Consider the following 25,890-nt stretch of genomic DNA (forward strand, 5'->3'; position numbering starts at 1 on the left):
CTATATAACTTTGATTATTCTTCATTCTGAATTCCCTTCTTCATTTTTTATTTCACAACTTTTGCAATGGCTCTTTAAAATTATCAACAATCTTAAGTCAGCTTAATATAGTCTATAATTTTCTGTTTCCCACCGAGTACGAATGGTTTTTCATTTCTTGCAATATTTACACACGAAAAAAAGCCCGGGGATAGGGTTAGGAATATAAACAATGCTTTAATGTGTTGCGTTAAATTAAAGCAAAACTTTGATAACGTATAAATATAATGCAAGCTTCACTTATTGATTAAACCACCCCTTCTGTTTTAAACGCCTTGTTTTTGGGTATGTGTGCGGAGTAGTAGCTTGCTATACGGAACACGCGGGTAACAACAAGATGGTAAAAGCAAAACAAAAATAGCAAAACAATGAAATTATACAAAACCAATGCCTAACGACAGAACAGAATACGGTGCTGCTGCTGCTGTAATTCACATTTAATTTAAGATCTTGCGCGTATGTTCCTCCTGCCCGTTAAACCGTTCGGCATAAATTTTATCACGTAACGCTGGCTGTAGTGCTGGTCCTAGCACCGGTTCTAGATCGGTGATCCGCTTCCGAAATCGCTCACTGTCCCGGGCTGCCATCTCCCAATCCCCTTTACGTGCCTGGCGGTAGGCAAAGTCCCAGGCTCGCATGACGTGCACTACGGGTTTCAAGTTGAAGCGAACCTGTGAATAAAAAGGAAGAATGTTACGAAATTCATTGCAGGGTTTTACAATACATAGGATATGGCGAGCACAATTTACTGGACCGCGCAAGCGAATAAGACAAACGGGTGGATTGATAATGAAACACAAAACATTTTACTGAATCGCAAGACTGGGATAACGAATCGCACAATTTGGCGAATGCCAAATTGACCAAGCTGTTTACGTACGGGCGGATAGGAGAGTTGAGATATAATATCTCTTGAATTCTTCTGCACGTAAACAGGCTGACCAGTTGGGCATTCAATACATTGTGTATGAAATGCCTTTTGCAGTTTTCAGTAAAGATTCAGTAAAGTGTATTGTGTTTCACTATCAATCTACACACCATTATTCTTATTCGCTTGCGCGGTTCGGCAAGTTTGGTTCGCCATATCCTATCTATTGTAAAACCCTGTACTATTGTTGCATCTACATACTCAAAAGAATTAAGAGCTACGATATATCCAAGATAGTTGCTGTATCTCATCACTCTATTTTATCACTCTACAATAAATGCATTGATGATTTTGTTTGCCGATTTCTCCTTCTATATATGCTTATTTCAGAGGGGATGAATTTTGGTTAGAAATGTTGTTGCAAATGTAACAAGTGAACTTATTAAGCGAACATCACGAACATTCATTCCTAAAGCATATAAATTGCCCACAATTATAAACATCTGTTCTTGATGATCTTGAACAAATGATCGCTGTGCCAACTTGTTAAAGTCAACACGTAAACCATCACTAATAATTTAAATGCTCTCAACCGTGAAATGATCGTATAAGTCATAAAAAAGGGATACATAATTTAAAAATATACAAACCATTATTATCGCAAGAGCGATAGTGGGAAAATTTAAAACATGTAATATTTACATTACATATTGTTCAACATTGCATCAGTTACAACGAAGGTAGGTACCTGACCTGACCGAAGTCCGAAGCATGAATGAAGGAGGTGGGGGAATGGAATTTCCCAAAGAACGCTGATTCATGAATGACGAAAGATCAGCTGTAAATGTGTACACAACGTTAGTCACCATCGCACAATCGTGTCAACAAGCCACAAATAGCGGTGATCATTGATCTTCCGACAATAATTAAAAAATGTGTGCGCGTTACACACGAAAAATGTGATTTTTTTAAATAAAAAAAATGTAAACTCGTCGATTGAATGAAGTCATATTTGTTCAAAGTGTTCTGATATCAATTAACCAAGCCTACAAACCAGATCTGTTATTAAAAAAGATAAAACAAACACATACCTTCTTCTCCTCGAATCCAGACGATGAGTTAGAATCATCGTTCAGGTCGTCGTAATCTTCGCAGAACACGACACAATCGTCATCGTCGTCAACATCATATTCAAACCCATCGGATCCATCCAAACTATTGCAATCTTCACCGTCGTCCTCCGTAAGGTCATCGCTAGTGTAATCACTCTGATCATCTTCCTCGCCCTTATCACCGTGCCAAACGTAGCTGATAGCCATGCACAGGTTACGAGGGCGTGGACGTCGAGCGGGGCTGGCGGATGGTGTCGTGAACACGTCTAATTCCGTTAACACTACGAACTCTGCACGGTTAGCATCAATATCACATTTTTCGTTCTCCCGATCGGCGATCGCGCTCCCCGTGTCCGGTACGGGCGATTCTTTGGCAGGGTGGATTTGTTGTGGATTGCAGGGCGAAACCGGGACAGCTCGCACGTTGTCGGAAGACGGACGAGCAAGCAAACTTTCCATCGGACCAATGTCTTGCAATGCATCTTGATAGCTTCCCACACTGCCAGTCGATGCGGGACTGAAACCTGCCGAAAGGCATCGTTGAGACAACGATTGTACATCCATCGCAGCGCTCGGCTTCGCTTCCCGGTAATCATAACCATAGCTGCAATCGTCGATCGATAGGGCCAGATTATCGTTCAGTATGTCTCTTCGCAGTGCGTGACGTTTTTTGTCCTTTCGATTTTTACCACAGCCTTTGCCACTGGCGTCACTGCCCACGTGCGTATGTTGGTTCGCTTTGGATGGTTCCTTTCGTCGCTTCCGAACACGCCGCGGACGCAGGGCGCTTTGTTCACTGTGCGCCAGTTCCTCCACGTAAACGCCTGCCGGGGTCATGGCAATATCGTCGACCGTGCAACTGTAATCCAACGGTACCGTCAGCTGACTTTTACCCATCTTGTTCGTTTCGAATATCGGTATGCAGGGCGTCGAAGCGATGCATGGTTTCTCAACATGGTGATCTTTTTCGGAAGATTGCACGACGACTGGTTTGGTTCCGTACCGGGTGGGTATGCTGATCCAGTTGCTAAACACGCTGATTACGGAGCCGACGAAACTTGGGCGCTTGCAAGCAGTGGGCGATTCCGGGGGATCAAACATTTTAAGGTCAGCCAGCTTTTCGCTAACAGCTGCCAGGTGATCCGAGTGTTGCGGATGTTGTTTTGACCATTCACTAAATTCCACTTCCGCCATGGTTGGAACCGTGTTGCTATTTTCCTCAGACGACGGATGGCAGTAACATTGTTTGCGTTCGGAGAGCATTGCGCACGCCATTAATATATTTACACAGTAACGTGCTACGTACTACTATTTTTACACCGTCTGGCAGAGCAACCAATTTCTATGTACAGAAAATTTTCACAGTAACGATTGGCAGATTGCAAATCGAAATGGTGGAATAATTAATTCTACTATTCCGCGTTCAGCACAGTTACGATATTACAGTCCAAACGTGCGTCATTAGTCATCATCGCTGCGTGTAACATCAACAACATTGGCGTAATTATGCGTAGAACGGGGTGCCCGTTGTTCGACGCAGACGTCGAGAAAGCACTGGGGCTTAAGCACTGATTCTTTTGTTCACCAGCTTTGATGACAACACCAGCTCTGGGACAACGACGATGAAACTGCCAATAATCGGAAATTTCACGATTGGAGCTCACTATATTTAATATACACCCTTTCCAGATGCAAAATGTTTCGTCGGACACTATGTTTTTGGCGGGTATTTCCATTATTAACTGTGTTTTTCTGCGTACTTTTCACTTGCGATACTGATCCTTGCTGTTTTGATTCGCCATTTTGTGCTGAAAAATGTCGATTTCGTTTCTGATGCAATCGAGCGAAGTTGACAGCTGTCAGGGCGAAAACCTTTTTCGCCTGCAACGTAGGCCAAGGTGTCACGTTTTGCTCTTCATAATGAAAGAACGGTTACACACGAACTGAATTTATACGCGTATACATTCCATACTGCAAGGCAGTTCTCCTGGGGCATTAAAATAGGAAGAAAATGAACCCGTCTTTGCTTTTATCCACTTCCATCTCCTTTCTACAGTTGGAAAATAGTCAATCGTTTTTCAAACATCGAACGGGAAGGACACAGATGTAGAACGTTGGCAACACTGAACTGGTGGCGAAATTTCGCCTTGTTGTCAAATTTCTTTTGTTTTTCCCGCTCATTTGTAGACAAAATAAAAGCTACGGTATCTGCTCGGAAACGCTGCGCTCGTTTGTTTGCGTCTGCAAAAATTAGACATATTTCCTTTCATAATATCCTTAATATCTATTCGCCTCAATGTCCGGAACGCTCGATGTGTGTGAAAAGTACTACGGTACGCGAAATATTTACGAATTGTTTAGCGTCGAGAAAAATGCATCGGTACAGGAAAGTGAGTAGCAAATCCGGTTGAAACCAGGCCCGTGTGTGCCGGCCAAATAGTCTGTTGATTAATTCCGTTTTTTCTGCAGTCAAGAAAGCATACTATCGGCTGTCGCTCCAAACACACCCTGACCGTGTGCCGGAGAGTGATAAAAAAGAGGCTACCGAGAAATTTAAAGTATTAAGCAAATTGTACAACATCATTAGCGACAAAGATTCACGCGCTATCTACGACGAACGGGGCGTCGTCGATGACGATGACGATGCCAGCACCAATTGGATGGATATGTGGCAGCAATTTTTCAAACCACTCACCACGGAAGATATACAAAACTATCAGAAAAGCTACACCGGTTCCGAAACGGAGCGTACCGACATTAAGCGTGCGTACCTTGGCGGGAAAGGTTGCATTAACTTCATGATGCAGACTGTCCCATTCATGACGTGCGAAGATGAACCGCGCATCGCGGTAATCGTGCAGGAAATGATCGATCAAAAGGAAGTACCGGAATACGTGATCTTCACCAAGGAACCGAAGGAGAAGCGCAATCGGCGTCACAAAAAATACGCTCGCGAAGCAAAGATTGCAAAGGAGGTCCAACAGCAGCAAAAGAGCACAGCCTCACTAGAACAGCAAATTGCGCTCAAGCGAAAGAGTGCATTCAGTTCGTTGATTGATTCGTTGGAAGCTAAGTATGGTAACGGTAAGGACGAAGCTGACGATCTATTCGAGCTTGACGACGAACCGCCTAAAAAGCGGAAGGCGCAAACGCGAAAACGAGACGAAAGTGCTGGCCAATCAACCAAGTCAACCAGGACAACGAAGAGGAAGCAAGCGGTAGGCAGGAAGAATAGATCGTCTAAGTAAATTATGAGCATTATTAACCCAACATCAAGGAACATTTCTCATTTCCTGTTTTGAATATTGTAAGACAGGAACTATTTAAGAAAATTATTGTAGTGTTCACATTCTGTAATAGAATACGAAAGAAATAAATAGGAGATAGAAAGAACAATGCTACTTCGTGCCCTTGCTAAGAACTAATAAATTGCGTATGAAAGGAGCGGGATACTGGAAAGACTATTTAATTACCATTACCATTCTACTCTTTAACGTTCTCGGATTGCTCCTTACGATCCCTTACGATCGAGCGCCGTTCACTCATCCTGGCTTTACTGATGATCATATGGCGTCACTCCATCTCAGCTTGAGCTTATTATGCATTTCATATCTACATGGAATAGCTACAAATATTTGATGGTATTCACACAGCCATTCTTTGACGCGCCTCCTCCATTGTTTAGGACAGAATTGCGACGTATGTGGTTATTGAAACTATAAAAGTTCAATTCCAGTTACCACTGTATCTGTACTCTTATAAATGGAGCTACAATCATACGTGCGTCAACTCCGAGAACCTGAACGTGATGGAATTTACATCTACAGTTCTTTTTTTTCGATCTTAACTTAACTTAACAAAACACTCAAGCACCAGCAGTTGGTGGTGGACTTAATGGATATTGTCTATCCTGCATCCTGGGTATTTATCACACGCAATCTACTGACATGAATGTTCAGTCATACGTATGAACGCATGTCTGTTCGCGATGAGCTGCGCCTTTGCCTCCTTTCACGTATACCAGGTATTGACCAGTGCCGGAACAACGCACCGACTGCAGGTGAGATGGGTCATGTGTGTTTGTGACGATATCGCCGGTAGCACGGAATAGACACGGAAGATTGTGCTGCAACATCGTGGTACAGGATCCTTAAGGCCAGTGTATGAGACCATCCAGATGATGCGTCCACTACAGTACCCGATCCTGTTTCCACGGGGTGAAGCCGGTTGGACTCATGGTATGTTTAAGATACGTCGCCGAGGAAGACAGCCGAGACCATCGAGCAAGGGGACAAACACAGATAGTGGTGCCGTCATCAATGAGGATGATCCCTAGATGGAACCGAATGTAGAAGAAAATTCATGCCGTGAATATGCCGCATATTGCATATCCTGGCGGGATATCGCTCATTCTCTGATGCATTGCACCGGGTGACTGTTCCAGCAGTACTGTGTCGACCAGTACAGCAAGGCACAGCTTCGAACCAAAATGTACGCGAAGTTAATAGATCTTGCTGCTGCTGAACGAACCGTAGCAGATCTGCAACCACATTTGTCCAATTTTCCTATGGAAGTCCCGGTTCAAGAGTCGGTTCCTGTCGCGTGTCGATCGATCGATCCAAATTTCGTAGAAACCTGTTTCGCTCATGTTGATGTTTTGTTTATACCATGTTTTATAGCATTCTTCGAGCTTGTACAGCTTCCTGCAACTTGTACAGTGCAGTGTTGCTCAACATTGCATACGAAGTTGCGCGCCATCTACCGGGAAGCGCGTGGCTTGTGCTTGCTCGGCTGATAGCAGGTGTCACCTCTTGTCACATCATGCTCTCTTGGTATCGGAAATCTGAAAACAGCTCGTTTGTCAGCTCGGAATTTCGTAGCAGCCGACGGAAAGTTTTAGCGAGATGAAGGATGCTTTACGTTTCATCGATCTTTCTTACACTAGCGATCGCTCTCACGGGTTTGATAGTATTGCAATGCAATAGTGATGGGCAAATTTGAAAACAATTATGTGCGCGGCAACGGTATAGTGGTTTTTCGCAGTTGACGAGCTGATTTTGTCACTTGACAAATTTGTCAGCATTTTGTCAGCTCTCGTGGCCGCTGGTAAAAGGGAATAGAAGGGTTCACGGGGAATATAAGGGTTCAATTTTCATCTGGACCATCAAACCTCCGTACGCAGCACTGACTATCCCACGGGTAAATAAAGTAAAAAAAGCTAGAAATGGTAGACTTCAACATCCTGAGGATGTCGTGCCGATAAAGAAGAAGGAGTTTGAGTACACTGCATACTTCTCTTGCGTAGCCGTGTAACCGTGCCGATATAGCTAGTCAAATAGAAGCAAATGTGTTATATAACCAAGGATATATAAAAACCAAGGATATTTTCAATATACCGAGGATCTTTTCGATAAATTTTTTACCCTTTTAATTAGATTTTGTGCTATAAATTAACTCTGCTGTCGCACAATTGGTACAAATTTTTTGGGGCCCCCAACACGGCGAGACCTTAGGCGATCGCCTACTCCGCCTACCGTTTGATCCGCCGCTGTCTACGAATCTCGCTTGATGGCTGTTTCTAAGCAAAGATTGTAGTATATATTCTTACCTGTCGATATCCCTTAAGTCATCAGCAAAAATAAAACAGTATATCATATGGTCACATATTCATTTAGTTTTATTGTTTGTTTCTTTGTCTTGCATGAAAATATTTCACGTTTCAAGAATCTCTTATACCCTACATAAATCTCTTCCTGCCAATTCTGTTGTCTGCACACTGATCAGCAGTAATCGTAATCGTTGAGTTGAGTCGCCTCTCGCGCATGGAATCAGTGCACCGGAATGTTAAATATTATCTTACCTAACAAATGCTAATATAAGAAAGCAATTAAAAAAATCTCACTATTGCATTACACAGTCACTCATTGCTCAGTTACAGCAGTTTCAAGCACGCGGATTCACAAACAGGAGAAAAAAAAATGCGAATCGAAGGCAATGGATGCCCTCCTCCTGGGCGTCGCGGGATCGTGCGAAATGGAATGGTGTGAATAAAATAAAACACATAGATCTTACGCCGTAGAAAGCACACATACGGCACCACATCGTGTACGACATCTTAGAATTATAGCGTAGGGATTTACGTTAACTTAAAAGAACTTTGCTTGTTACGTTTTAAAATCTCAAGTACAAAAATATATCACTGGAATGTCGCTTATTAGCACCATTATCGTGTAGCCCTTAATTGTACATATACAAGGAGAACCTGCACAATGCCGGTGGTTTAAGTGTGTTGTGTACGAACTAAATTTGTGAGATAAAATCGCTTGGATGGAATGTGTGTAGTACCGCGGTTAGACTATCACCATCACTGGGAACGGGTAAAATTAAAAACCATACATAAGAGAGTACTTTCGTTGGGTACGGAGAACACTAAAGCAAACTTGTTGTACAAATGTGACGCGCTTAGTTACTAAAATAATTTATCTGTTAGCGGATTTTTCTACGGGTATGGCAGTAAGCAGTAAAAGTTACAATCAAGTCTTTTGAGTTTGGGGGAACCTATACCCTTACAGTTCGAATAAATCACTCCTCTTCGCTAAGCACAACAGGATCGTAACCCTAGGAATAAGATCGGGGGGAAAGGTTTATCGAATATATCGGGCCTATCGGGTTCGTACGTCCTAGATAAAGGTTGTCTAAAATCGAAACATCATAAAAGCTCGCTTCTTCCAACTGAAGTTGCAAATAAAAAATTGAGTATAACGTAAAAATTAGCACTACACATATGCAGCTGTACGATTTTCAAACAACACGCAGATCAAATCTAAACAAAAATTTCACCTACTTTCAGGCACTTTCATTCTTCGTTTCACCGTGTTTTTTTGTTCGCCTCTTTTCGTTTGCGCTATACTTATTTTTGTCCTTCACGCTTAATCGTTCCTCTATCCGCTTTCTCTATTCCTGGCGTAATTTAGCTTCCAAAAACCCAGTTTTAATGATCGTATAAAAAGCACATTGCGCTACAAATGTTTAACATCTACTATTCGATTATATGGAGAGCAGGTTCGCGCAATAATGTTCGAAAGCCGTACTAATCGTTTTATAACAACAATATTATACTCAAGGCAGTGCTCACACTTGTTGCTCCCTTCGTGTAGATGGCAGTTGATTCCGTTTTTTTTTTCGATCTGTTTGCTTACCGTGAATGCAAATAAGCATCTATATCTTGCATTTAGGGAAAGAATTCGCGTTCGCGCATTTCATTTTAAGCTGCTATTCAGGCTGTTTTACACTAATTTGAATATCCATCAAACGTTACTTTGGGCTTAAGGAAAAATAAACTAGTACACTGGGTCACGGAAACGGGATTTCAGCACGTGTGCAGTTTGCAAAACAAAGCAAAAGCGGGCAGAGAAACAGGATTGATTAAAATACGACCACAATCATTGTATATCTTAAATCGATCTGTATAAATATATACATCCAAAACATGAATGCAGCACCACTTGTTGAGCCCTCGTGGCTATATTCATGCTATTGATAGTATAAATATATTACAAAAAACTTTCCCCCTGGTTCATCGTCGTTTGCTTTTGTCCCATTTTCGTAAATATACATGAAAACTAATGGAGATCCGCACCGGGATAGGTGGGGGAGTATTTTTAACTGTGTTTGTATAGAGAGCACGCAATATGTGGAGCATTACGGTGGAACTAAACGCTGCAAGCCGTCACTTCTCAGCCACTTATCTAAGCATTGCAGGTTAAACGGTTGTCTCGTCGTCATCATTCGATGCACTGTGGATAGTAAAATACAATGAAACATTACAATGGGGCATTTATAAAGTACTACACAAATAAACAACTATCGATTGATCTTGGCTTTACGAATAATTAGATAAAAGGAGGCTTTTTAGTAAAACTAATGCATTAAATTAATTAATAATATCTAAATTCTTTTCAAGTTGAAGTGGAATATGCGTACCGCTATGTCTACAATATTAGGAATATCGAGCTTTTTCCAGGTGAAATCGAACATGCACAAAGCTTTCACAACTTCCTGTTCTTCTACTTGAAATTAATTTAGACAAGTCTCCAATATTTCACTTGAATTGAAATCCTCCGTAAGATTAACTTTGAAATACTATACTGGATTTAGTAAAACTATACTCCAATTTAACTAACAATAAAAACCAAATTTCAAATAATAGTATTATCCAGATATTAATCTTTGTATAAAACCATACCCACTACCTCACCTTACTATATATGTTGTTGTTCCCTTTGTTGAGATTTCTGTGAATATATGTGTTATATATTTTCTCCCGGATCCTTGCGTTGCAGGAGACACCGTTTATTCTAACATTTTTAGACGGTCCCAACACCAGCTACTTCAACAGAGGCAATAAATGTTACGAATAAAACGGGAAACGATGATATGAGTTAGTTTGATAATATTATTTGAAATGGAACATAGTCCTTGGGTTATTTAGTTAGAAAACTACTGTGTAAAGCGACTACTCACTCGTTTCCACCGTTCATCTGTCCTATGGATTGCAACGGTGCAGGTGAACGCCCATCAGTGCCACGCATAACTAGCTGTGGGGGCGGTGGAGATGAAGCAATATGCTCCATTTGGCCCATGTTTTCCATCGCACCGGTGTGATGCATTCTGGAACCACCGTTATGCACCAGATGGTCCTCCTCGGCGGTATATGGGAAATTGTACGGATTTTTATCGGACCCTTCCGACATACGGTCCGATTCGCCACCATTTCCTGCCTGGTGGTGCTTATGCTGTTGGCGCTGATGTTGCTGATAGTCGTTCTTCAGCAGCGATTGCACGCTCGATTTGAATGACATGACATGCGAACCGGGCGGGCTGTACAAATCATTTGGAGCAGCCAGCGGATGCCCGTGGTACGGTGACTCGGCGCCTCCAGCGCTCGAACCGTATCCAAGTGTTCGGGACCGCTCGTACAGCGATTCTTTCAGTGCGTACGGATTTTCGTGCTGGTATGCACGCATATGATTGATGACCTGCATCGAACCTGTATGGCGTGCTTCAGCAATCGGTACCCCTCCACCCGTACTGCCGTTCACCGAGGATGCGTAATGATGGGGAAGAGTACTGGCAGGGTTTACCGAAGCTTGCGAATCGTACCGCTTGGCGTAATCTGCCGGAGGCACATAATTATCCGCATTACCGTAATTACTATAATTTCGATCACCGCGTAGGTCCGTGTTAGAGTAGCCGATGTTGTAGTTTTCCTGAATGTTTTCCAAAATCGACGGTGGCATGTTCATCCGATTCTGGTGCAGGTATGAAGTTTCCGTTATGTCCGGATTCGGCAGTGATCCACCGTTTGTTGGAGATTTGTGAGGATGGGCTTCGTTATCTGAAGCTGTTTCCTGAGACCATCGACCTGTGGAGAGGCAAGATTTTCAATGCGAATAATTTAACATAAACACACTATTACAATAAGCTTACCATTGCCAGGAGGTAAATAATTGCCAGCATTCTGGGTTGGCCATCTGGTTGGTGTAACGTTCGGGAACAGCTGCAAGTAGTTGGAATTTTAATCATTGCTTCGGCTCTTCCTTCAATCCTTTAGATGTAGTAAAATGATCTTTCAAATTCTTACCTGTGGACTCTGCACAACATGCAGCTCCGGTGGAGTCGTCGCAACATGCTCTGTAATGTTCGGTAGATACGATGTACTGCATACGCCAGTGCTGCGATGTGTGCTGCTATTACGTCCAACGCGCGATTCCTCATCGTCGCTTGAGTGGCTCGACGCAAGTTCCAGACTTCTGCCATCAGTCTCACTACCAGAATCCGAATCACGACGGTGTCTTCTATGACTGCGGCGTTCCCCGTCTCGTCCTTGTCCACTGTTTTTAATCTTACGCAGTGCACTATCATCATAATGCCCACGCATATATGATGCCACACCGTCGCTGTTGTAATTCGAGGTAGAAGTTGAAGTGTGCCTAAACTGACCATCGCTACGATATGGGCTGGAGCTAGTTTTGGCTGTGCTGCGTGAAGTTGTGCTGGATGTACTGATGCCGATGTTCCTCCGTGCTGTATCATACTGTCCACCGGAACCACCCGCAAAGCCGGGCGTTTTCGGTGAACCCACGTTTTGTGAACTATTGCTGATGGCGATCGAAGATTCGAGCAGTGGCACTTTACGACCGATGCAACGCAAAAAGGCATTATGGAGATTTTCTCGCACACGTTTGTTGATTATACAGTATCCGATCACGGAGAACAGCGAATGCATAATGATCACGGCCGAGAGAAGCACATTGAGCAATTGCGAATTTTCTGACGCAGACAGCACTGCTAGCACCCACATAATTCCTAACAGCGGAAGCGACACGACGGACAACCAGAGGAGAGTGCGCAAGTTGCCGAATCCTAGCACGTGATCCTTGATCGTGAAGGCTGCCTTTACCGATAGGAATAGGATAAACAGATCGAACACTGAAACGATTGCGATTGGTCCAACCATCCACCAGATAACGGACTCGTACACCGATAGCCAACAGCTGTGGAAAGAGCGATATTTTACATTAATGATTTACTACATTCTTTTTAGGTAGAGTTTGTGGAACGTTACTTACAACAAACTGTTTCCGTACTCATGCACTCGCACGCCAACGGAAAGTCCCACGAGTAATGCAGGCGCACCGTATCCTATCGTATGATAGAAACCCATCGGTCCATGGTTAATGTCACGCATTTCGGTTAGCATACGGTAGAGATGCACGCAATCCACCGTGGTCCACGCGAATGCCGCCAGCCAAGAATAGTGCAGCGCAATAGCAACCAGTTTGCAAGGGAACTATAACAAAAAATTAAGAGAAATGTAGTTGTTGTGAAGATTCTTCTAAACGCAAAAAAAACATACCTCATTGTCCAGCAGATCTCTTCGCGCCTGTATAGCGACGAAAAACAGCAACTCCGCGGAAAAAATGCAAAACAGCAAATTCTGATGAATGCTGTTCGAATTGGTCTGAAGTCCACGAAGCAGCGCCAACGATATGATGACCGCAAACAGAACCGGCAACGAAAGCATGAACGCTGAGAAGGAAGTAATTTGTACCAGCAGCGAAGGTTCCGGTATGTCTTCCGGGTCGATAATGTCTACTAGCACCGCATAAGTGGCCAGCTGGTTGCATGTACAATTAACTAAAATCGTATCATTGCTACCGATCGATTCATAGTTCGGTATTTCCGTCTGGCACCCGATCCGTGTCCATAGGTTCGCATGCGTATTCCAGCGGACGCATTGTGGATTGGATCGCGACACAAATCTGTTCCGTGGAATGTTTAACCACATTTGCAATTTAAGCGCTTGCTTCAGATGTGTTTGTCCGAGCGGGACATAATTCGTGCGAGACGTCGAATCCATCTCGGGCTGTTCGGTGATACCATCGTCAGCCGTTACGATGCTTCTACGCCGTTTCCGGTACGGTTCCTCTTGGGACGATCGTTCCATGGACGAACTCTTATCGCTTCGAGCCAGCACCACCGTTTCAGGGAGATCATCATCGTGGAAAAAGTCTTCACCATTTTCGGCCGTGCTTACCATCGGTACTTGCGGTGCGTGCTGATCCAGCGTGTCCAGTCCTTCGTCCTGATCGCTCATATCATGAATCGATATTTTAATCTCGTTCAGCGACAGCTTTTCATTCGTTCGTTCCGATCCGTGCTTGGCAGTTGGAGGAGCAATGGTTTCCACCTGATTATTGGCAAGTTTTTCCACCCCGCCAGCAGATGGGAACGTTTGAACGTACGATTCCTTACCGGTGGACGGTGTGACGATTGCGATCGACAGCACGCTACTGGCGATCTGCATTTCGACACCCCAGCGGCGCGTTACGGTTTCATCGAAATTGGCCGGAAACAGTTCACCTGCGTCTTTGTACTGAGCGTAGGTGAAAATCGCACGATGTTCCGCAATCTGATTCACTATTTCGTTCTTGTCCGGTGCCGTAATGCCCAGCATGTCCAGCGGGATTAGTACCTTTGTGTGTCGGTCAAACTTCGATCGATCCTGAATGTAGTTGTTGTACTTCGGGAACGCGATCATGGGCTGCTTCTGCTTGGGTAAGCTTTGCAAAAACGAACTCGTATCCGGTAGGATGACCGTTTCGGGATGGTGACCGGGTGGTTCCTGCTGTTTGCCTTTTGATTGCTGCTTCGCACCGTGATTAAACTGCTTCACCATCTGTGATTCGTAGCCGAACAGTGATTCCGTCGTTACAACATCCATCCCAAGCACCATGTTTTTGTGGACAATTTCGAACGGATTCGTGTAGGTGTCGTGTTGTGATCGTGCCAGCACGATCATGTACTGATTGAATGTATCCACCAAATCGTCCGGTCCACGTCCGGTAAGATCGTGCACCCTTTTCCATTCGGCCGCGTATCGTCGATCCAGTATCTCACCGGCACTTTCTACCAAATTCCGGACGTAGTGCTTGTCCTGACTGTGCGAAAGGTTTAATCCCTGCTGGTACGACTCGTAGCGCATCAGCTCGTGCAGCATACGATCGGTGATCAGCAGATCCGCACCATACAGTTTGCTCTGCACAAACGATTGCCCATCGTTTAGCAGATAGTCCAGCTCAAAGTCATCTTCCCGCCACAGAGACGTGCCGCCCATCGTCTTTTCCGAATCGATTGTGTAGAAATCCTTCATTCGACTATCGCGCGCCCCACTTCCATCCTTATCGTTAGCCTGTCCACCGACACTGATGCAGGCTTGCTGCAGATTTGCGGCCACTTTCACCGAAATGAACGTGTTCAGTTCCAGCCCGTCCACCTCGATTTGGGAGAGTTGTTTGCGCAGATCCAGGAAGGCTTCCGACGTGCAGTTAAACATATCGGGTGTACCCCAACCGCTCTGAACCTGATCGCAGCGTCTAGTGCCCTTTCCCCGTGCCGGTGCTGGGCAGTTTTCGACCGCCAGCTCGCCAAACGCTGTCCGGGGCCACCACAAGCCCGCGGAGTGTGATTTCGGACATCCGTCATACACAACCTCGCAACCGTTCAGGGTTACTTCCGCGTAAGGATTGGAGCACGAATCGCATCGCCTGCCGATCACTCCCTCGCGACACTCGCACTGACCCGAGCTGTTGCAAGATTTGCCGTACGATCCCACCGTGTAGCATTCGCACGGTAGACAAATCGTATCGTTTACCGGCTGGTAGTGATTCTCCCGGCAGTAACACTGTCCCGTACCTTTGTCACAGTTCGGATGATAGCCCTGCTTCACGTTACATTTGCAGGGTCCGCAGCTACGTTCACCCCACCACCCGGCCGGGCACGGTTGCTGCACGGTGTTCTCGCAGTATTCTCCGGAACTTAAGCTACTGTTGCACTCACACCGGTAACCCTTCGCATTGAGCGTGTCCGCCCGACAGATGCCGTTATCCGAGCAGGGTTTTACCGTGCAGACCGGTTTACACTCGTTGCCGACGAATCCGTGCATACATTCGCAGTACGCATCATCCCAGCTGCTCACACAGGTAGACTCATCCGGGCAATCGTCGGGACACTTGGCATTCGAGGCGCACCCGTCCAGCACGTTCTCGCGCACCGTCGGACGCTTCAGCACGGACTGCACACCACCGACGCGCACATCCTGTATGCATCCTTCGTAATTTTCCGACGGACCACCGTAATGCTGGCCGATCGTTCCCTCCAATCCACCGATCACAATGCGACCCACGTAAAAACCTTGAATCTTTTGCGTTACCGGCAGTACACCGTTCCGTTGGCCGTAATCCACCGTAAGCGACACCTCGGTTCCCATCCATTTAATCTCCACTCGATGCCAACGCCCGTCCGCTAAGTCAGCTCCAGCGAGCTGCAATGGTTCACCGTTGTACATGTACTGCAGGATGCCGTCGCGCAACGATACCACAGCCGAGCTGTTCTGTCCAACCTGGATCTCCATCACGAACGTATCACGCTTGCGAGTGCGCAATGAAAACGCAGTCAACCAGGGCAGCTGAATCGGGCGAAGCAGTGGATTGAAGCTTAATATGCCGTCACCGTGAAAACGCCACGGCAATGCAACGGACTCCTGGCACGCATTGCCCGTGAAACCATCGGGACAGTCACACTCCCAGCCTTCGCCCCAACCCTCCCGGCAAGTGCCACCATTGAAGCAAGGTTCCGATGCGCACGACGCTGCCTTCTGCGGACAACCTGCCACTGTACCATTGTCCGCAATGTACGCACCCAGATCGACGTATCGCTGATCGATGTACAGGTCAGAAATGCAACCAATAAAGCTGTGCGAACGAATCGGGAAGTAGGCGGGAATCTTCGGCAGACCACCAATTTGCAGTGGGCCTGTCAGGTCGAAAAATCGGTGACATGGTTCAACCAGTGATGCACACCGTCTGTCCAGCACGAGGGTCGTTTGATTCGCACAATTCCAGCGCTCTCCAAGCCCCGCCAATGCCGTCGCTGTATCGCAGCTGTCGAGCGACAGCAGTACAGTGCGGTTAAAGTACTTCACCTCCACAGTGTGCCAGTTCCCGTCGGATACTTTACGTTGCTGGTTAACCGTCACCGTTTCCACCTTGTCGCCAAGGGAGAAAGAGAATATTACCCTGCCGTTGATGATTTCGAGCGCGATGAAATCATGCTGCTCGTTATATCGTCCGTTGTACAGAAGGAGTCCACTATCACGAACCGTTGCAAACTTTAGCCGTATGTTAAACCGATGCCGTTGCCTCATGCCGGGGAAAGTAAGGAACGAATTTCTCGTGAACGATCGCGACATCAGTTCACAGGTTTTCGTGTACGGTGGCCAATGTCCACCTTGGCCGCTGGTAAGACAACTGTACCCATCACCGCACACCTCCGAAATGCACGGTTTCAAACCTGCGATCGACGTTTCACAATTAACTCCCGTGTACTGCTCCGTACACACGCACGAGTAGCCGCCCTCGCGACGCATACAGCTGCCACCGTTCTGGCACGGATCCGAGTAACACAAATCGACTTCCGTATCGCAAAGATAGTGTTCTCTGCTGCCGGTAAAACCTTCCGGACACTTGCAAGCGAACGTGTTGACGGGATGAATCGGCCGAAATAGCACCGTATCGCTGTGTATAAATCCGGACGCATTACCAAACTTCAGCACGGACAAACATTGCTCGTAGTTTAGGCACGGTTCGCGCACGCAAAGATTATCGTCAAATGGAAGCACCCGGACCGTTGCCAGTCGTGCCAGAATGGCACGGTTTAGGTAAATCCTTTCCTGCAGATACTGGGAGCTGTAGTACTCCTCAAACGCCACATCCGGTCTGCGCGCGGAGAAACTTACGTTCAGTATCTTTCCACTCACATCGATATCTTCCTGGATGGAAAACAGAAAAATGTTCTCCTTGGGACACGGTATTATTGCGGCTAGCCCATCGAGGAAGAAGCTTAACAGCGGCGACAGAAATGCTTCCTCCGTCATCTCATCCAATCGAACCGTTACCGAGTTGAAGAGCATATCCTCCGTAATTAACCGTACGATAAGCTGCATGATCGCCTTCGCCTCATTTATCCCGTCCGTTACCGACACCTCCATCGTGGCGAACTTGGGCACATTCGTGTTCAGTTGCGGACTGAGCGTTAAACCGCCGGTGGAGCTGTTCAATCTGAGCAAGTTGGCATTATTACCCGAAAGGATACGGTACGTAAGCTTATCCGTTACATCGGCATCAAACGCCGGTATGCGCCCGATTACACCGCTGGGGAAACAGTCCCGGAAGTTGTTGAAAATTACTTGAAAATCACGCAGCACCGGCGCATTGTCATTAACGTCCGTCACCAGAATCTCCACATACACATCATTCCTCAACGGTGGACTCGCTGCACGAATGATCAGTTCGAAACGCTTGCGCGGTGATTCGTAGTCGAGTTCCGTCATGGTGAGTAGTTGGGCCCGGTCCGAGCCCGGTCGTGTTACCAGTGAGAACGAGTTCGAATCGTCACCACCGATGATCGAATAGTGTACGATCGCGTTGACGCCTTCGTCAGGATCGTGGGCGTAGATCTCCCCAACCACCGACCCGACCGGACTATTTTCCGGCACGTATAACGTCAGCTTATCGGAGGGAAACGTTGGTGGAGAATCATTTACATCATCTAATCGAATCTGCACTTCAACGCTACTGCTCATTGTTGGCGTTCCCTTATCACTAGCAATGGCAGTCAAATGATACACCGGGATGCTCTCGCGATCGAGCCCTTTATTGGTGCGTATCACACCGGAAATGGGATCTACCACAAATGAACCTTCATCCATATCCTTCTGGCTGAGTGCGTACTTGACCCGCCCATTAAGCCCCATGTCAAGATCGGTGGCACCGATCTGTACCACAGACGTTCCGATTAAGGCATCTTCGGGAATTGTTGCTTGGTATAGGGGCACTTTAAACGCCGGTGCATTATCATTCACGTCCGTCACACTAATTTCCACATCCGTCGTATCACTAAGAGAAGGATTTCCACCATCCTTTGCCGTAACCGTTAGCAGGTATCCGCTCGTACTCTCACGATCCAACTTCGCGTTCGTTATGATGGCTCCCGTTTGTGCGTTAATGGTGAACGGTTCGTTAGCACCTAGTCCATTTACAGACTCATCGTTCAACAGGTAAGTTATTTGTGCATTAATACCCACATCGCTATCCGATGCCGATACGACCAGAACCGTCGTACCAATAGGAGCGTCCTCAAACACGGACGCACTGTAAGGCGCATTCTCGAACACAGGCGCAAAATTATTCGCATCCGTAATGTTTATGTTCACAATGGCCGTATCCGTGCGCTGGCCACTATCGGTGGCCGTGATGGTAAGGGCAAATCTTCGCTCCTGCTTGTAATCTAACGGTTGTGCAATCGTTATCAATCCCCGCCCGTTCTGAGAAGTTATTGCAAATCGACCTCGTGTGTTTCCGGCAGTGATTTCATAGTGCAGCCGCGAATCTTCATCCGGATCGGTGGCGGTCACCGTGGTCACCGGTGTACCCGGTGGTTGATCTTCGGCCAACATCGCTTCGTAGTATTTCGGGCTAAAGGTCGGATCATTGTCGTTCACATCTTGGATCGTTACAATGACGGAAGTGCTCGCCGATTTTGGAGGAATTCCCCCATCAACAGCAACGACCTGGAAGCTGTAACGGCTCTGCTCTTCACGATCCAGCGACTTGGTTGTGTGAATCCATCCGGTTCGTGGATCTACGGCCAGCGGCATACCATCGTCCCGATTCTGTATGCTGTACGTTATCTCCGAGTTTGCCCCTTCGTCCGAATCGTACGCTTGCACGCGCACAATATTATACCCGACCGGGACGCTTTCTAGCACCGCTTCCTGGAACTGAGACGTGTAGAACCGTGGTGCGTTATCATTCGCATCCAGCACGTTCACCAGCAGCTGTGTCGTATTGGAACGGGAAGGATTTCCTCCATCCTGGGCACGGATCACCAACCGATAGCTTCGCACACTTTCGTAGTCCAACGGTTTCACCAGCGACACATCGCCACTCATTGAATCGATGGAAAACTGGGATTGCGTATTTCCACCGATGATTGCATATCTATTTTGACGGGAGCGTAATGATAAAAGAGGACGGAAAAATAAAATAATTAGCTGCGTTTGATGGAGAGGTTTTGTTATCGACGATAACGAAGCAAAAGCCAAGCGAGATCATAATAAGTGCAAGAGAAAGAGAAAGTGTGGATCGAGAATAAGAGCACTCAATCGTTTTTTAAAATGCAATGTCAAACACAGTACTTTTGATGATTATCGGGGTTTACAATCGATCGGACATGGCGAGCACTACTTACTAATTAGGGTAAGCGAATAAGACAAACGAAAATGATATTGACACACTTTACTGAATCGCAAAACTAGATATGGAATCGCGTGCACAATTTAGTGAATGCCAAATGAAGAAATTCTAATCCTAAACTACTGGTCGCCTCTACTCACCGAATTGCAGCATTATTTCCCTGGTCAGCGTCTGTCGCTTGAATGTGGGCAACCACGTTATTTTCATTCGCCCACTGATCTTCACGCACCTGCACCGTGTACGTGCGTTCGCTAAACTGCGGATAGTTGTCATTGTCGTCCAGAATTTTTACCAACACAGTCGTGGTGGCCGATTTGCGTTCCGTTTGCGGTGTTGCCATATCGGTTGCGGTTACCATAATCGTGTACATGCCCGATACTTCTCGATCCAGCGCACTACGTGTCGATATCGTACCGCTGCGTGCATCGATGCGGAATTTTTGCGCATCGCCACCATTATCGTTCTCCACCGGATGGGGTGCATCATTACCACCATCCAGTACCGCGCCGGTTTGGTCCTGCGCTTCCCCAATGATGCTTGTGATGGCGTACTCTATATCGGCGTTTTTACCTATATCCTGATCCGTGGCCCGTATCGTTATTACCGTCGAACCAACGCTAACACCCTCACGGACCGTAGCGTGAAACTGTTCCGCCTCGAACGTCGGCGTGTGATCGTTACAATCGAGCACATTAACCTGCAGCGTGGTTGTGCCGGAACGTGGCGGGAAGCTGTCATCCGTCGCTATAACGCGGAAGTAGTGTACGTCCATCAGTTCGCGATCCAGCGTAGAGGAAGTGGTGACGATACCGGTACGAGAATCGACCTTAAACATAGCCTGCGACCTCGAATCTAACAGCGAGACGAGTGAATATACCACTGGCGAGTCTTCTGGATCGCGTGCCCGCACCGTGATAACGTTCGCACCGGTCGGTTGTTCCTCCAGCACGGAGGCGACGTACAGTGCCTGTTCGAAGTAGGGACTTTGATTGCGCAACTCCCTCCGCACGCGTTTGGCAATATCCGTATCGTTCAGCTCCTGGTGATGGTACACGATCTTCAGCCGATGGTCGGCATCGATAATATCCTTCCGATCACAACGCACGCTGTACGTTATGATCACCTTCCAGAGTGTTTCGGGTATGCAAAGATCGCCGGTTGCAATCAAATCACCAGTACGTGTTTCAATCTCAAACCGTTCATCGTTCACATCCAAGTACCGAACCGCACAGTGGTGAAGGACCGTTTTGGGCAGAAACGCACTGATCGAGTTGATGTACTGTGACTTCTTGAGACAAATGTGCTTCCACTTGTCCGTCGAGTGGATGGCATACGAAGCGTACGTTTCGGAGATCCACTGCTTGGCGTCGGCTATTTTACGATGTATCCGATCCGCCGGTAGGTCCCGTATTTCACGCCGCTTGCGCGTTATAATGCCGTGCCGATACTCATTCTCCAGCACGGTATCGAACAGTATGTCACCTTCGCGAAAAGTCGTATAGTTGGTAATACTCGTCGCTGCCAACCACGGATACTCGGCGCGATAGTAATGGAACCGATCGCCCAAATACTCGCCGTACATGCGTTGATCATTCTGCTCCGTTTCATCGTCATCCCGCACCTCAAGCGGAGTATCCACCGGCGTTGCTAAGCGATACACCGCCCCACGTCTGTATCGCTGATAGTGGTGATAGCCGGTATCGTCCTCTTCGAAAAACTTCCGAAAACTGGCCGCTACCGTTTCGTCCTCGTCGGAACAATTGCGCCCCACGATAAATATCCTTATCGGTAGGCTGTAATAGTCTATGCTACGCAACCGGTTCGAGGTAGAGTCGACGTAAAACGTAAACAGTGTAGGATAGTAGATGCCATCACATTTGAGCTTTCGCTTCAGGCTCACTTGCCCATTGTCCGGATCTACCCGCAGCAGATGGTGCACGTAGTGGGCCGATTTGTGTGCGTTGATTTTGTACTGCCGTTCCGAGCCGAGCTTATACACGGACGAGTTGAACAGTATCTTGCCCGGTTCGTCATCTTCGCCCGCTATTATCATGTATCCATTGCATGTGCTACAGAGCAACATGAGCTGAAGCAGCACCGCTATCAGAGCAAGCCGAGCCGCAAGATTGCACCGTTGCACGTTCATGGCGAAATGGTTCCGGTGTTTTTTTTTCTCTGTCTCTCTATCTCCGCCGGCTTGTTGTTCCGCGTTTCCAGCCCTAAAGTTTTGCTACTAGCGTTTCACACTGCTGGACATGGTAGTTGTTAGAGCTGGGAAGTAGAAAAGCAACCACACACAAACGGTTTTAATACGGGGAAATCTTTCCAACCTACGCCTAGAATCCGCCGCACTGAACTGATCTAATAACCAAAGAATAACCAAACCCCTACTAGCGCACACCCTACTAGATTGGAAGCTTTTCCAACCCCTATGGTAACGAAGCCGAGCGCAGTCTTACGCGAAACGTACACAACGCACGGCCGGCTGTTTGAGCGCCGTATTTATGCGACCCCTCTATATCTACGCGGCTAGTCCGTTTTTCTCCGTACGCCCCGAAAAACAGGATGAATCATCGCTAGCGGCGGCGTTATCCCTTCACGTGCACACCGCACTAACCACCCCGAGGGAAATATCGATTTTCCCCCATTATTTCTTGTGTGTATACGGGACCAGGACAAACACAAGGATACACACGAAGCGTTCGCTCTCCCGGCGCCGAGCGAACCGAGAAAACGCGCTAAGAACACCGATACGATGTACGGGCCCTCTCGCTCACCCCCAACAGCGCTGCGAGTGGCGTAAATTATGGACATACGGAAGGTGGAAGCTTCATCCTACCCGGGGGGTTTTGATCAAGGGCTTTGGCTTGACATACGCCAATACAAGCACACTTGTCTTGGTTTGATGTGCAAAACAAAAAGGGCACCGAAATATCCTCACATAGCGTGCACAAGCTGTACCTTCCCGGTCTTGGGCACGTTGCACGCGACATTTGGTCTTCCTAAATAAAGCAATCTCACATAAAAACGGCATTTTTGCACATGCGAACTTTCTACGGTATCCTCTGCCAAGGTACAAATTACATTGGGAGGATATTTAGGGGAGCGGTTGAAGTTAATTAAAAAAAATTCCTTAGCAAGGCATTGGCTTCATTTTGATGTCCACATTACGAAAATAACTGGGCTGCTTCGGGGGTAAATATACAAATTTTTGGACATGTGTTTTATTACACAAAACTTTTTGAAAATTTTGACAACTAGCTCTTTTTTTCGCATTATTTTTAGACATTGCGAAAATTTTATCATTTTAAACATTATGATACAAATTGAGTATTATAACCCAGTGGAGGTTATAGTAAATGTTTCCTTATTTTTTAACTAGTTTTTGTACACTAATCAAGTAAGATACAGATCGAATACTCAAATTGGTCTAGTTTTTAGTGTTCTCTCTTATAACGAGTTCAATGAGTTATTGTATTTCAGACGTTACACAAAAAATCCTTATCCAGGAAATACTTTTCCACGCAACCTATGAGAAAAGATAAAGTAATTTATCCAAAAACGAAATAATTCTTGATCCCTACTATCGATTCACGATTATTAACGTGATGGTCGTACGTGGTTGTTTTAGTATTTAACGATACTGAGAATTGGCCTTTATTTTATACAAGTTAATCATGTGTAGATATTTGCTAGCTTATGAGAAGACAACATCGGATGTTTTCAACTGGTTAAGAATGTCTTCCGTTGATGGAGGATTTTTCTTGTCGTTAACTACAGACTCCTGATAGTGATAGTCTTGATAGTGTTGGGTCATTCTGATTCAGATTCATGAATCCTCAAAGATCCATGAATCATTCAAGATTTATGATCTCCTCCACTAAGATGAGAAAAATAGGCTCCAACCTGCATTCCACTTTAGTAGGCCTCCTAGTGGCATGACCCACCCCTGCTGTTAGGACCAATAAATCCTTTGGGAGTGGAATCCTTTGATTTGAATGATTACTCACTTAAGATTCATATGAATGACCTCTCTCAAAAGATTCATTGACTAGCACAACAGTAGCCCTTGACATCAGCCGGACCTTAGTTATAAGAAAAGGATTTGGAGAAGAAAAGTATTTGGGATTTAATTTTCCAATTCTAAACTATTGCCCAACATTCGTCATTCGACAAAACACATTCGTCCTAACATACTATATTTCACCAAAGATCCTCCAAAGTTCGAGTTCGCCTCACATGCAGTCAGAGTGCCTAATTCTGTAAACATAATATAACCACCGCTACTACTAGAATGTTTGAATAATATTAGAGTGATATAATTTTCGCAATATAGAGTTTCATAAACAAAAGCTCTGGCTTCAAAGATCCTTAAGAGGAATTCGTATTGATAAATGTGGTATATCATACATATTGTATAAAAACAACTGTAAGGACAACGTTTCTGTTCTCCCTTTACATACTAAGGCAAGATTTAAATATTCCATCGCTCGTAAACGCATACGCATTTAGTTGAAATCCGGTAGCAAAAAGAAGGAACCGATAAAGAAAAAGGTCCATCTTCATTATCATAGCAGTTCCTGTTATGGTTCCAACCGGCCTACATTTTTCCCGCTACATACACCCCAGAGCGGGCAGTCGAGAGAAATGTTTATCTCAAACAGGTTATCCGCCGCGATCAGCAGTCAGTCGCAGCATCTTTCACTCCCTGGCATGCTGGCTGAATGGAAAATATGCTTGCGTAAGCAAAATCACACGAGAACTCCGCGCATGTGGAGATGTGGAGAGCGCAGAAAGCTTCGCGAGCCGCAGCAACTGCATGCCAGCAGTTCGGCATGTACGATAGGTACTAGGTGGTTGGGGCGGAGGGCGAAGGCTCGTGCTCCATCTTCGCTTCCATCGCAGCAGGCACGGGAAACTCTCAATCTAGCGGTAAACTGTCAATGACCGTCGCTACCGCACCCTCTTACACATTCTTTCTTCACTGTGCCCCAAAACATGGGAAGGTTGGGGTCGTGTCTGGGTATGCACGCGTCTTGCAGACCCCTTGGCATAGGGGCAGCATCACACGAGAAATAGCGTGTGGTACACCATTCGCACTGTACATGTACGGCAAAAGCACACTTTGTCTTCGAAGGGAGTGTGATGTTTGATGGGGGGTTGAAGCACATTAGCGCTACCCTTCTACCGCTTACGAAGCTTTCATTCATCACTTACAACACCGCTCACTTGGACCGTTGTTCATACGTTTTGCAGTAAAAGCGGCGATACTTCACTGTGCCAACGTTTTTATCTAACTTTTTCAGCCCGATTTTGTTTCATGTTTCACATATTGGTTAATTTTTTTAAACTCCCAAAAGCGCACAGATAAAGCACAAAAGAAAACCACGGATAAGGACACACCGCACCGACAAGTGCATCTCGCACAGATCTGCACGCAGGAAGCACACGCATTCTTAGGTTTTCTCTCCAACCCCTTTTTTCCTGCGCCTTGCACCTTTCTACATTGCACATACTCCAGTTTCGTTTTGTATTGCTTCTCGTTTGCTTTCAAACACGCAAAAGGTAACACAAACACCGGGAATCGCCCGCACGCACGCACACCATCAAGCCGAAGAACGCTATCTTCGCAAACAAATCTCTCCCTCTCCTTAATTTCGGGAAACAGGTTCAAAAACGCACTCGCCCTGTAGCATGAACATAATGAACGAATTTCGCTGCTTTAACTTACTTTTCCGATGTTGCACTTTATCGCGTGTTATCACCTAAACCTTCACACACAATTTACCGATAGTTTTGCGAGGAATAAGCTAGGATTTCATTTAAATAAATCCATTTAAACACTACTCTACGCCAACGACCCGACCGTCTCGCTCGAAAGGTACACGATTTATGTTGTGCTGCTCGATTTTTACCCTTGATGTTCATTGCACATAGGTCGCACCGATGGTAAGGAAAGTTTACATCGTGTAAATTTAATATTATTAAATGTAGG

General features: G+C 46.0%; 3 protein-coding genes across 3 annotated transcripts; 1 reads left to right on the top strand and 2 right to left on the bottom strand.

Moving 5' to 3' along the window:
- Positions 1-9: 9 nt before the first annotated feature.
- On the bottom strand, positions 10-3,814 carry LOC128304699 (uncharacterized). The gene is made up of 2 exons (XM_053041905.1): positions 1,999-3,814; positions 10-710 (listed from the first exon to the last, which is right to left on the bottom strand). Exons 1-2 carry the CDS (start codon positions 3,292-3,294, stop codon positions 477-479), a joined length of 1,530 nt encoding a protein of 509 aa, XP_052897865.1. The 5' UTR covers positions 3,295-3,814; the 3' UTR covers positions 10-476.
- A 403-nt stretch (positions 3,815-4,217) lies between these two features.
- Positions 4,218-5,456, top strand: LOC128303561 (J domain-containing protein CG6693). The gene is made up of 2 exons (XM_053040550.1): positions 4,218-4,409; positions 4,489-5,456. The coding sequence occupies exons 1-2, from the start codon at positions 4,316-4,318 to the stop codon at positions 5,265-5,267; spliced, it is 873 nt and encodes a 290-aa protein (XP_052896510.1). The 5' UTR covers positions 4,218-4,315; the 3' UTR covers positions 5,268-5,456.
- Positions 5,457-7,728: 2,272 nt separating this feature from the next.
- Positions 7,729-22,041, bottom strand: LOC128300208 (protocadherin-like wing polarity protein stan). Its single transcript, XM_053036192.1, has 7 exons — positions 20,036-22,041; positions 12,938-19,640; positions 12,651-12,871; positions 11,663-12,575; positions 11,509-11,578; positions 10,543-11,443; positions 7,729-9,815 (listed from the first exon to the last, which is right to left on the bottom strand). The coding sequence occupies exons 1-7, from the start codon at positions 22,039-22,041 to the stop codon at positions 9,782-9,784; spliced, it is 10,848 nt and encodes a 3,615-aa protein (XP_052892152.1). The 3' UTR covers positions 7,729-9,781.
- Positions 22,042-25,890: the final 3,849 nt, after the last annotated feature.

Source organism: Anopheles moucheti, chromosome 3 (assembly GCF_943734755.1).
Source record: "Anopheles moucheti chromosome 3, idAnoMoucSN_F20_07, whole genome shotgun sequence".
Taxonomy (NCBI): domain Eukaryota; kingdom Metazoa; phylum Arthropoda; class Insecta; order Diptera; family Culicidae; genus Anopheles; species Anopheles moucheti.

Excerpts from the sequence above, each read along its gene's own strand:
- LOC128300208 (XM_053036192.1), bottom strand. The coding sequence starts at position 22,041 with ATGAACGTGCAACGGTGCAATCTTGCGGCTCGGCTTGCTCTGATAGCG. Across the intron at positions 12,576-12,650 it reads GAGTACGGAAACAGTTTGTT|CTGTTGGCTATCGGTGTACG; the intron begins GTAAGTAACGTT and ends CTCTTTCCACAG. Across the intron at positions 11,444-11,508 it reads TTATTTACCTCCTGGCAATG|GTCGATGGTCTCAGGAAACA; the intron begins GTAAGCTTATTG and ends GCCTCTCCACAG.
- LOC128304699 (XM_053041905.1), bottom strand. The coding sequence starts at position 3,294 with ATGGCGTGCGCAATGCTCTCCGAACGCAAACAATGTTACTGCCATCCG. Across the intron at positions 711-1,998 it reads CTGGATTCGAGGAGAAGAAG|GTTCGCTTCAACTTGAAACC; the intron begins GTATGTGTTTGT and ends TTTTATTCACAG.
- LOC128303561 (XM_053040550.1), top strand. The coding sequence starts at position 4,316 with ATGTCCGGAACGCTCGATGTGTGTGAAAAGTACTACGGTACGCGAAAT. Across the intron at positions 4,410-4,488 it reads AAATGCATCGGTACAGGAAA|TCAAGAAAGCATACTATCGG; the intron begins GTGAGTAGCAAA and ends TTTTTTCTGCAG.